The following is a 12,019-nucleotide window of genomic DNA, read 5'->3' as shown; positions in this document are numbered from 1 at the left end:
GGATGTGTTCAGTGTGAACACTAAAGAAGCCTATTGTCCTTCTTATTAACAACACAGCAATACATTGACTATTTTGTGTCATCCCGTTTCAATGCAAAGCTTTAATTAACACCACTAACATATACACAGTTTAAAGTTTACCCCCACCCACAAAGTTGAATTGAAGCTTTTTGATTGGACAAAAGCAGCGCACATCAATAGGACCGCGAGGAGGGTAGAGAGGGTGGCTGCACCTGTCCTAGCTAATGAGGCTCTAAAGAGCCAGTAAAGGGCTGGATGGGAAAAGGATGTCCGCCGAGGGGGAGACAAGACTCCGCCTTCTTGTTCCTTTTTTTACTAAATTAATTAGATCCTCATTTAGGGCTGTAGTTTACCGTGACCAACTCAACGGGAGTCTCTGGGCTCGTTTGATGTTGTGTTAGGATGTTGAAGACTCTTGAAGACACCTTAATTAGGCGGTTATAACGTTAACTAATTAGTTATTTACAGATGTATTGATCCTGTTCCTATTCTATCAGCAGGCAAACTGTTGACCGAGCAGATCATCTCTCAAACAGGTTTCCAGCCAACCTTTTTACACGAGTAAAGTAGTCTACTTGTCGGATAAAATGTCATGACCGGTCTGATGGAAACCGAAAAATTTATGGTAAACTTTCCAAATGTCTAGCGTATTTTGTATTGTCGACAAGGTGGGATAATTTTGTGTCGGTAAAATGAATTATGGGAAAAATATTGATATAATTGCCATTATTTTGATAGTAATTCAGGAAAGCATGCAGTTTATTAGGCTGCAGATTAAATACATAATGAACTTCACTGGGTGGTGAAAGTGCCATGTGATGAGATTGATACTCATTTCCAATAAATATCGAGAGTCTTGTTCTAGTGACATGATCGTAATGCTTGGTTGCCGTTTGATAAATACAAATAATCTCGCTCTTTAGTACACCATAATCTCATTATGTAGGCAAAATGTGCGCTGTTGGCTAGACCACACGTGCCAATACCGAAGTGTGCGAATAACTCAACGTGTTTTTTTTTTTAACCATCAAAGTTGAAAATGCGATGGAAACCCATTTAACTTTATTTGACCGCAAATGGTATTTTTATGTGCACGACGTCGTCACACACAGTTTTATCTGCAACAAGTCAATTTGACTGAAACATCTCTGGTGGGAAAATACGGATATTTTTTTTGTTTGTTTGTTTATTGTTGTGGTTTTTATGAACACAACAAATACAACAAAAAAACTGAAATATACAAACAAGAGTACATAAACCTAACAGTATTACATATCAGGATATTGTTTTTATGTTCATTTTAGAATAATCACATGAAAATCTGTCTCCAGTTGGATGGAAACCTAGCTAACATTAAAGGCTGTGATTTGAATGCCGACTATAAATACACACATACATTGATTAGATAACGGGTTTCTTTAGTAGCCCAACCTGTAATACTGTTATACCAATGTTATGTTTAGCAGTTTTGCTTCATGTACTATTTTGCCTTGCCAAGCAAAAAGGCAGTTACTGCTCATTTGGTCAAAAATGAGTTAATGTATTTTTTGCTACATTCAATGCTTAATCATGTGGACAAGTATCCTGCCTCTGTTGTGTTTTGGAGGGTATCGTCCGATGGGGCCACAGTGTCTCCCGACCCTTCCTGTCTCAGCCTCCAGTATTTATGCTGCAATAGTTTATGTGTCTGGGGGCTAGGGTCAATCTGTTATATCTGGAATATTTCTCCCGTCTATCCGGTGTCCTATGTGAATTTAAATATGCTCTCTCTAATTGTCTCTTTTTCTCTCTTTCTTTCTCTCTCTCTGAGGACCTGAGCCCTAGGACCATGCCTCATGACTACCTGGCCTGATGACTCCTTTCTGTCCCCAGTCCACCTGGTTGTGCTTCTGCTCCAGTTTCAACTGTTCTGCCTGCAGCTATGGAACCCTGACCTGTTCACCGGACGTGCTACCTGTCCCAGACCTGCTGTTTTCAACTGTCTAGAGACAGCAGGAGCGGTAGAGATACTCTGAATGATCTGCTATGAAAAGCCAACTGACATTTACTCCTGAGGTCCTGACCTGTTGCACCCTCTACAAACACTGTGATTATTATTATTTGACCTTGCTGGTCATCTATGAGCATTTGAACATCTTGGCCATGTTCTGTTATAATCTCCACCTGGCACAGCCAGAAGAGGACTGGCCACCCCTCATAGCCTGGTTCCTCTCTAGGTTTCTTCCTAGGTTCTGGCCTTTCTAGGGAGTTTTTCCAAGCCACCGTGCTTCTACACGTGCATTGCTTGCTGTTTGGGGTTTTAGGCTGGGTTTCTGTACAGCACTTTGTGACATCAGCTGATGTAAGAAGGGCTTTATAAATACATTTGATTGATTGATGTTAGCAGTAACTGCATAAAGTTACTGTGAAACCAAGGTAAATAAAATAAAATCTTCTCAGTTCCACGCTATGAGCAGTTACTGCCTTTTGCTTGGTAGGGCTGTATTGTGTTGTAACTCACTTGTAGAGTGTCTCGGATCTATACACATCCTGATCATTCTGGATACAGTGCCTTCTGAAAGTATTACACCCCTTGACTTTTTCCACAGTTGTGTTACAGCCTGAATTCAAAATGGATTAAATTGAGATGTTTGTGTTACTGGCTTACACACAATACCCCATAATGTCAAATTGAAATGGTGTTTTTTGAAATTTGTACAAATTAATTAAGTACGAATTAGGCAATAACGATTCCAACCCTTTGTTTTGCCAAGCCTAAATAAGTTCAGGAGTTAACATGTGCTTAACAAGTACCCCACACATACAACTATCTGGAAGGACCCTCAGTCGAGCAGTGAATTTCAAACACAGATTTAACCACAAAGACCTGGGAGATTTTCCAATGCCTTGCAAAGAAGTTTAAAGTTTTTATGTCATGTGCACAAGTACAGTGAAATACTTTGCAAGCTCTAAACCTAACTATGCAGTCAACAATAACAATGTAATACTAAAAATACATAAGAAATAAGAAGAACACGAGAAAGTTAGTAAGCACAAGGTCAGTCAGATCCAGCACCATATTTACAATGTGCAGGGATACTGGAGTGATAGAGGTAGATATGTATAGGGGTAAGGTGACTAGGCATCAGGATATATGATACGAGCATCTTTGGCGGATGGGTAAAAAAGTTAAAAGGCAGACATTGAATATCCCTTTGAGATTGGTGAAGTTATTAATTACACTTTGGATGGTTTATCGATACACCCAGTCACTAGAAAGATACAGGCTTCCTTCCGAACTCAGTTGCTGGAGAGGAAGGAAACCGTGTAGGAATTTCTCCAAATTGTGAATTTAAAACAGTTACGGAGTTTAACTCTTGAGGATCGGACCTTTAAAAAATGTTATGTCTAAAATGACATACCCAAATCTAACTGCCTGTAGCTCAGGACCTGAAGCAAGGATATGCATGTTCTTGATATCATTTGAAAGGAAACACTTTTTGTGTTTCCACACGTTTGTGGAAATGTGAAATTAATGTAGGAGAATATAACACATTAGATCTGGTAAAAGATAATACAAAGAAAAAACTTGTTTTTTTTTCATCATCTTTGAAATGCAAGAGAAAGACCATAATGTATCAGCCCAGGTTAGGCACAATTTATATTTTGGCCACTAGATGGCAGCAGTGTATGTGCAAAGTTTTAGACTGATCCAATGAACCATTGTATTTCTGTTCAAAATGTTGTATCAAGACTGCCCAAATGTGCCTAATTGGTTTATTAATACATTTTCAAGTTCATAATTGTGCACTCCCCTCAAAACAACAATATTATTTCACTGTTATAAGTTCTGTAAATTGGACAGTGCAGTTAGATTAACAAGAATTTAACCTTTCAGCCCATATCAGATATGTCTATGTCCTGGGAAATGTTCTTGTTACTTACAACCTCATGCTAATCACATTAGCCCACGTTAGCTCAACCATCCCGCGAGGGGGGACACCGATCCCGTCAAGGTTTTAATGGCTGTAAAATAAAAAAAACTGCAACAACATTGCAATTTCTCCACAATATTAACCTAATTGACAGAGGAAAAATGACGGAAGCCTGTACAGAAAAAATATATTACAAAACATACATCCTATTTGCAACAAGGCACTAAAGTAATACTGCAGAAAATGTGGTAAAGCAATTCACTTTTTGTCCTGAATACGAAGTGTTATGTTTGGCGAAAATCCAATTAAACACCTTACTGAGCACCACTCTCCATATTATCAAGCTTAATGGTGGCTGCATCAGGTTGTGGGTATGCGTGTAATCATTAAGTACTGGGGAGTTTTTCAGGATAGAAAAGGAACAGGAGCTAAGTACAGGCAAAATTGTAGAGGAAAACCTGGTTCAGTCTGCTATTCAACAGACACTGGAAGATGAATTCACCTTTCAGCAGGACAAAAACCTAAAGCACAAGCCAAATCTACACTGGATTTGACTCAAAGCTGTAATCGCTACCAAAGGTGCTTCTACAAAGTATTGACTCAAGGGTGTGAAATCTTATGTAAATTAATTTTCAATAATTCACAAACATTTCTAATATGTTTTTATTATTGGGTATTGTGTGAATGGGTGAGGAAAAAAAATATTTTGTCAATTTAGAATTCAGGCTGTAACACAACAAAATGTGGAATAAGTCAAGGGGTATGAATACTTTCTGAAGGCACTGTATATCCTGCATAGCTAGCTATAAGTATCGTGTGTTGTAATGCATGTTGGTGAGTCTCCACATGACCTGTGCTCTCATGGACACCACACATATTCTCCCACATGCTCTATCCCAACTGTTCTGGATGCATGGTAGGAGCACTGACACCGACAGTGTCCCCACGCCTACGGACTGGCAACCCTGAAGAGGAGGAGAAAGTCTTCCACTGCCATCCACGGTGTGGTGAGTAATTCAGCCGTAATCCCCTTTTCTCCTCCTTTCTCCTTCGCCCTCTCCCCCCTCTCTCCTGTGGTTCCATTCATATTCTAATCACAGCTTTCCCTTCTCCAGCTCACAGGCACTCCATCAGAGCCCCCAGCCTCAGGCTTTGCACTTTTACTTCCCCCCTTTGTGGCCAGCGCTCTCCTCCGAGGCTCACTAAAATAAGGTTGCCTCAAAGAGAGAGGGAGTATGGGGAAAACTGAAAAAAATTCACACTCGTGCCATTTTGGACTAATTTCTAGTGTGTAGCTGATCAAATGTCGATGGTTTTCAGTAGGCAACTTTTTTGAGAAAAATAAAATAAAAAGGCATCTTAGCAAAAATGGGGGATTGAAATGAGAAAGTGATCGTAATGTGTGGAAAAATAGAATCTAAGGTAGCACTCTCTGTAAGTAGTTTCCTAAAAACCTAATCATGTGGGCATGTTGGAGTTCCCAGGGCCAGTGGAGGAAGACACAGATCAGAAAAGTTCTGAAACTGGCCAACAAGTGTTCATAGGAGCTGGGACTTTAAATAAGAGGGGTTGGAGGAGTGTGTGTGGGACGGGGACGGGGACGGGGACGGGGGGGGGGGTATAAAAACGTATTAAATGCTATAATGGAAGACGGGGAGGCCACAGTGCTAGGATTGCGTAGATCTAAGCCTCTTTTTTTCTTGGGGAGGGAGCCTTTCTTATTCAAAACAGCCCCACAAAAGGCTTCCAGTGAGCCTTGCCACATCCCCATCTGACTCGAGGCCATTCATCAGCCTTCCGAGCCTATCAATGACATGTCCCCATCAGGGCTGCTATAAAATCAGACCCTTTCCCATGAAACATCAGCAAACATTTTGACGGGTCTGGCTTTCCCCCCCGCTGGATTTCTGGAGTCTCTACCCTCCTCTCCCCTCACCACCTCCCCTCACCATCACCACCGACACCCACCCCTCTTTTGGCGGAGCCCAGAGCCTCACCATCTCCTGCCACGGATAGGCAGTGGTCACGGGGAAGCGAAGCCAGACAAGGGAAGACCTACTGAGGAGGGGGAGCCGTACACAGAGCCAGTTTCTTGGAGGAGCCAGTTTGCCATTGATGGGAAGAGGATGCATTGTGGGCTGCTGGAGGAGCCTGATATGGATTCCACAGGTTGGTCCTGCTGTCCTGCAACCCTGCAGCTTTGCCTTGACTTATCGGGATGCATGGGGAACCACTCTATGTTGTGGATCACTATAACTGGGCCCCTGGGAATTTGTGACATTCTCTACGACCATTTTAGAGAATTTTTTTGAGTGAATTGTTGATGAATGCATTTGTTGTTAATGTGAGGGATTACTCACCATGGCATTGCATTTGTTTGATTTTGGTTTCTTCAGATGTCAACAAAAGTGGCCTTGTGGATTTGTGCCATTAATTCATGATACATCTATACCAACAATAATACGGTTTTGAGGGATGGTTTGATTATGGAAGGACGTTAGGGCCTTTCATTTGTGCCACAACCTTGATTAAGGAGCAGTAATTTCAACTCTTAGACAGCCCTACATTCAGCAATGTAATGCAGTCTCTTTGGGGGGGAAAAAATCTTCCAAGCCTTCGAGGCACATGTAGCCTGTGATGCACCTGCTTCTTGTAAACATCTTCTTGGGGGAAATAAGCTGCCAGTCCACTGAGGTATGGTGCCCGGAGCAGGATAATGTCGCATGGCATGACGCAAGAATTAGCCTAAAGTCAATTTAATGTAATATTAAAAACAAACAAACAAACATGTTTACGGTAAATGTTTACGGTAAATGTTGCTGCTTTAGCTAAGAGTTTTTCTACTTGGGCTCTCAATCTAATTTCCTACCCGAATAACTTTATTATAGGCTCATTTATTTTACTTTATTGAATATTCATCAATGGAGTGTTTTCCCCTGATGTTTATATGAATTCACTGTCTGGTGTTGAGTTGGCTAACATGAAAGAGTGTATTCCTTAAATACATTATCAGAGATCCGTTTCGTCCATTGATTGAATTTAATCCAGTTATTTAGAGCTCTATTTTATCTGTGCTCATGGAAAATGATTCAATTACAGCCTAAGGATAAGTGCTACAATAGAGAATTATTGTCATCTCAGTGGACTAACTTCATCAATTACTGGGGAAACCTATTTGAAGTATCAGCTAGGCTAATGCACAAGACATTGAAATAAGTTAAGTCTTCCTAATAATGTATTTCAATTACTTGTAATAATTGGTCTAATAATAATAATTAGTTAGGTTGATTACAAATAGCCCAATGATGATGATGATGATAATAATTATAATTTTAGTTTGTTAATTTGATAATACTGTTAAACTTATGCCTATATGGAACTGATGACAGCGTGTTCTTTGGTCAACGATGTTAGGAAGCCTTACCATCTTTTTCTGTTCTTACAATTAAAACCTAATGCCTGGCCTTAGGCTATTGAATATAAGAGCATTGCAAAGATCAAAGCTGATAAATTAGGCATAGGCTACACGTTTTATTTTATTCATGAGATAAAGCATTCTAGCCTACGTTTAGGCAATTTATTCTAACTGAAAGGTGTCTGATATTAATTTATCCTAAAAGTTCGCAGTCTCTAAACTTTTCTATTTCCATGACCTATTCTCTATCCCCTTCTGATGGGATGGAACCTGTTTATCTTTAGATGGAACAGGTTGCCTTGCCAACAGTCCATCCTGGCAACTGCTACTATGGTGATTGTAGTCATGGCGGGAAACAGGATCTACAGGACTACGATAAATATAAGTTTTTCTGTCCCAAGAAAGGACACCAGTTGAGCTATTTCTAAGTAGAAATTAGAATGGGACAAAGGCTTCTGTGTCGCTCGCGAGGCTGCTCTAGCAATGAGCGCGGGCTCAATTGGGGCAAGTGTGCGTGCTTGAAGTCTCCCCAAGAACAATGAAGGATTCCTGCCGTTTTGGTGAAAACATTTCAAATAGAAACACAGCTGCGCTAACACCCCCAAAATCGATTATAGTCGAATTGCCCTGTCATATTTTTTTTTGCATTTGGCAACATTTGTCTCAAAATGTATTTATAAAAAAGCCACCTGTTGCAGATGCAGCTTGAGTAAAGTACACTTTTGATAAACCTATCCGAATATGATTGTTAGATATTGATTTATTTAGTCAACTTTTGTATAATATAGGGCCCTATATTGTTTAGGGCCAATAGAGTAACCAATATTGGACAAATCATACCACCACCCAATAGTCGCCATATAGACCTTTAGCCAAATGAAAAAATAGGCTATGCGAATTAACCTTTATGTGGGCCATAGAAATGAAACCTACAATTGTAAATTCCTGTAGGCTTTTCTCTGACGTGTGGGCCATCTTGCCTTTTTCTAGAGAGCTGGATTGAAAGATGCCTCAACGAGAGCGAGAGCAAGCGGTATTCCAGCCACACATCCCTGGGGAATACGTCCAATGACGAAAGTAAGCAGTGACGGTGTAACGCTTTAATGTTGTATTACTGCAAGTCATAAAGTAATGGATAAATATATGTTGAAATAATCTATTGTCTATTGTCATGGGTCTAAAATAAATTGATATTTGCTATAATAAGGTGCGCTATAATAGGCTTGGTGCGCAAATTATAGCAAAGGTTAGTGTTTTTCTCTTGTAGACTATGTTTGGAATTTGATCAAATAGAGCACACCTTTATTTACAAAACATTACAAAACATGTGTCAATAAGATGTCCCTGATAATCCACTGATTTATATTAATCATAATATTGTGGCAATAGAATTGCTGGATAAAGAGAGAAATTATAATTGTTTTTGTGTGCTGCATGAAACTTCAACCTTTTCGAACCCTACTCAGTTTTGATCAAAGATATCTGTTTTTTGATATTCACAGCAATTTTTTTTTTTTTTTTACATTTTATTGCCCATTACTTAATTGAAAATATTCATTTGAAATACATTGACACGTTTCTTTTTTTGTCTATAAAAGATGAGGAGAAAGAAAACAACAGGGCTTCTAAACCCCATTCAACACCAGCTACCCTACAATGGTAAGTGCTGGAGTTAATTCACCTCTTTCCTAACCTGTTTATATAATGTTGCATAATCCTAAAGCTCTTATTCTAGAGCTGTAATGCTGTAATTTAATGTTCTCAATGCATAAACTATACAACACATTTATTTTCTATTATTTGGGGCATTTACAATTTAGCTTTTTGTTTGTTGATAAAGTTTACAAGTGCATTTCCCTATTTTGGTCTTATATTGTTTGCTGCTTAAGGATTGTATGCAGTCTTCTCATGTAGTGTCACATAATTTGATCATGTAAAGATGAAGGACAGAATTGTACCTTTGAGCAGCACCTTTTGAGAAGAGAACTGTCAACTTTAGCGAGCATCGTGAGGGTGCTTACAGTTTACATTTACAATATGACATGGCAGGCCGCTGTTGGGCTGGAAGGATGGTTTAGTGTAAAGGCTTTTTCACCAAAATAGCAGTATCTGTTTACCTTCATAGAACCAGAGACCTGTGCATTTGCACCTGTTATGTTCAGAAGATAATATGTATGAGACTCAGTTTAAACAGGAAGCTGGCTATATCAATACAGTTTTCTTCTTTTAATCATTTGTTGTCTATATTTGATATTGCATTCCCTCTGGTGGAAATTCCACACTGGTGAAATACTTGATCAGTCTCTTCCTTGGAGACTTCATTTTTTGAAGGGTGAGGATTGAATTAGTGTTCATGTGACTTTCGTGGAGGCACGTTGTTTTGTGTAATGTTGTTGTCAGACACATATATTTCTATTTAAATACACATACCTGGTCTACATAGACAGTCTGAGTCCATGGGAATATTATGTAGAGGAGCGTTGTAGGTCTCCAGGGATTACAGTCCTTCACACTTCAACAGCAGTAATGGAACTTCCCATTTTCAACTCACTTCTGAAATGGCCTGCTTTATTTTGGTGTATTGCTTGAGACAGGTGTTCATGAGAAATAATGTTGAGGATCCTTGTAACATATTCATATTTTACGTTGCTCTGAAATTTGACAGATGAACAAACAGTCTTTGCTTTATTTTGCAGTAATACAGACATCACGTTTCTTTTTATGTTCACGAGATGTTAGAAATAGCTTTTCTTATCATACTACATCTGATAACATACTGTATGTATACTATTAAGGGTGCTTGATCACAGCTTTATATTCCCAAATGAGACATATTCACTGAATTGATGGTTGTAGTTCCACCTTTCCCAGATGGTTTAAAATAAATCCACATATGTACTTCCACATAGTAGCTCCTAATTCAGGTTAGATTATTTCTCTAATCTCGTCCACTAGTAAATAACCTGCCTTTGACTGAATAAGAACACGAGTAGGCTGGGTAATAGTTTATTTTGTTACCGGTAGATACTGTAGATGCCAGTCTAGAGATGTCTTTGTGGTCTGTAAAGAGTCCATGTTATTCTATGGGTATTCATTGACAGGTCTGCTTTTCACCTACAGGCTGGAGGAGAACTATGAGATTGCAGAAGGGGTTTGTATCCCCCGCAGTGCTCTCTATATGCACTACCTGGACTTTTGTGAGAAGCACGACACACAGCCTGTCAACGCCGCCAGCTTTGGGAAGGTAGGACACAGTTACTGACCACTTTAACAGGAAATTTAGGAGGGACTGTTTGATTGAGCCCAAACTAATTTTGTGAACATAATACTTCACAGAAAGAGTACATGAAATGGTCCCTTTGGTGAAGTAGGTTATACCTGCGTAGGAAGGTTACCATCTATCAGTATAGTAAAACATGAAAGGGAGAAATAAGTATACCATTGAAAAGGTATGCCTACTGATGCATGTAGATCAGTCTCGTGGCTTGTTACGGTGTGTTTGAAAAGTAAAATCCACATGTAGTTGTTGGGAAGCAATGGAACGGCCCACTGATGGTTCCCCTGAAAACCGCTAGACGGGTTACGCAGCTAAAAGAAACATGCTTGTCTCTGTTCCCACAACCCAGAAAAGCCCCTACCCACATACTCCCAGCCACCCCCCAACACCCGGACCTAGCCCCCCCCCCCCCCCCCCCCCCCCCCCCCCCATCCGTCCTCCACACCACCCCTCCCAAGCTCCTGTCGGAGGATATTGAAAAAGAGAAGGGGCCTGGATTAATGTGTAATTAAAGAAAATTTGGAAGGGTGAGATGTTGCGGAATGTTAGATCAGTGGCTAGAGCAGTGTGGGGTGTCCTTTAGGAAGGCTTCATTGATTCGGGACAAAAAAACGAGTGAGGGCCCCGCCTGCCTCCCTGTCTGCTCATTTATCAAGCGGGGCCTGACAGAAACTTCACAGCTTGGCCTCTTTTTTCATCCCGCACAATGGAAAGCTCCACTGTTTGCTAAAGTTTCTGCACCAGGAGCTGAACCAAGGAGCCAATCTCATGGACAAAAAGAAAGAGAGAGAGAGACAGAGGGGAGGAAGGGGGAGAGGGAAGAAGGGGGAGAGGGAGAGATTTTGGAGAGGTTTTTAATGTAAAAAAATTATATCCCTGAGCATGTCAAAAATGGATGGCTCCCAAAGCCTTTTTCTCCCACAGCCAGTGGAGACCTCCCTGTGGTTAAGGCTCTGGGAACATCACATCTCTTCACATCTAGAATAGACCATACTTTCACTTGATTCATTGATATGTTCAATGTGGACTTTCATGTCATTCTGTATGAGCTGTACATGGTTAGAAATCATTCTGGATAGGGCAGTTACTTCAGCCGCTAGCTGAGATAATTGTGGACTTTTAAGTGTAGAGTATCTCTTCCCTTATACAGTGCATTGCGAAAGTATTCGGCCCCTTTGAACTTTGCGACCTTTTGCCACATTTCAGGCTTCAATCATAAAGATATAAAACTGTATTTTTTGTGAAGAATCAACAACAAGTGGGACACAATCATGAAGTGGAACGACATTTATTGGATATTTCAAACTTTTTTAACAAATCAAAAACTGAAAAATTGGGCGTGCAAAATTATTCAGCCCCCTTAAGTTAATACTTTGTTGCGCCACCTTTTGC

At 40.1% G+C, this 12,019-nt stretch overlaps 1 protein-coding gene across 1 annotated transcript in view; it reads left to right on the top strand.

The window, feature by feature from the left end:
- Positions 1–5,894: 5,894 nt before the first annotated feature.
- Positions 5,895–12,019, top strand: part of LOC139373807 (transcription factor RFX4-like) — a 37,397-nt gene continuing 31,272 nt past the window's right edge. Inside the window, exons 1-4 of the mRNA XM_071114825.1 lie at positions 5,895–6,104; positions 8,341–8,427; positions 8,949–9,009; positions 10,471–10,594. Of these exons, the coding sequence (XP_070970926.1) occupies positions 6,062–6,104; positions 8,341–8,427; positions 8,949–9,009; positions 10,471–10,594 (315 nt within the window). The 5' untranslated portion in view covers positions 5,895–6,061. The remainder of the gene's footprint in view (positions 6,105–8,340; positions 8,428–8,948; positions 9,010–10,470; positions 10,595–12,019) is intronic.

The sequence above is a fragment of the Oncorhynchus clarkii genome, chromosome 2 (genome assembly GCF_045791955.1).
Source record: "Oncorhynchus clarkii lewisi isolate Uvic-CL-2024 chromosome 2, UVic_Ocla_1.0, whole genome shotgun sequence".
Classification (NCBI taxonomy): domain Eukaryota; kingdom Metazoa; phylum Chordata; class Actinopteri; order Salmoniformes; family Salmonidae; genus Oncorhynchus; species Oncorhynchus clarkii.
This window is presented reverse-complemented; position numbering and strand designations above follow the sequence as displayed.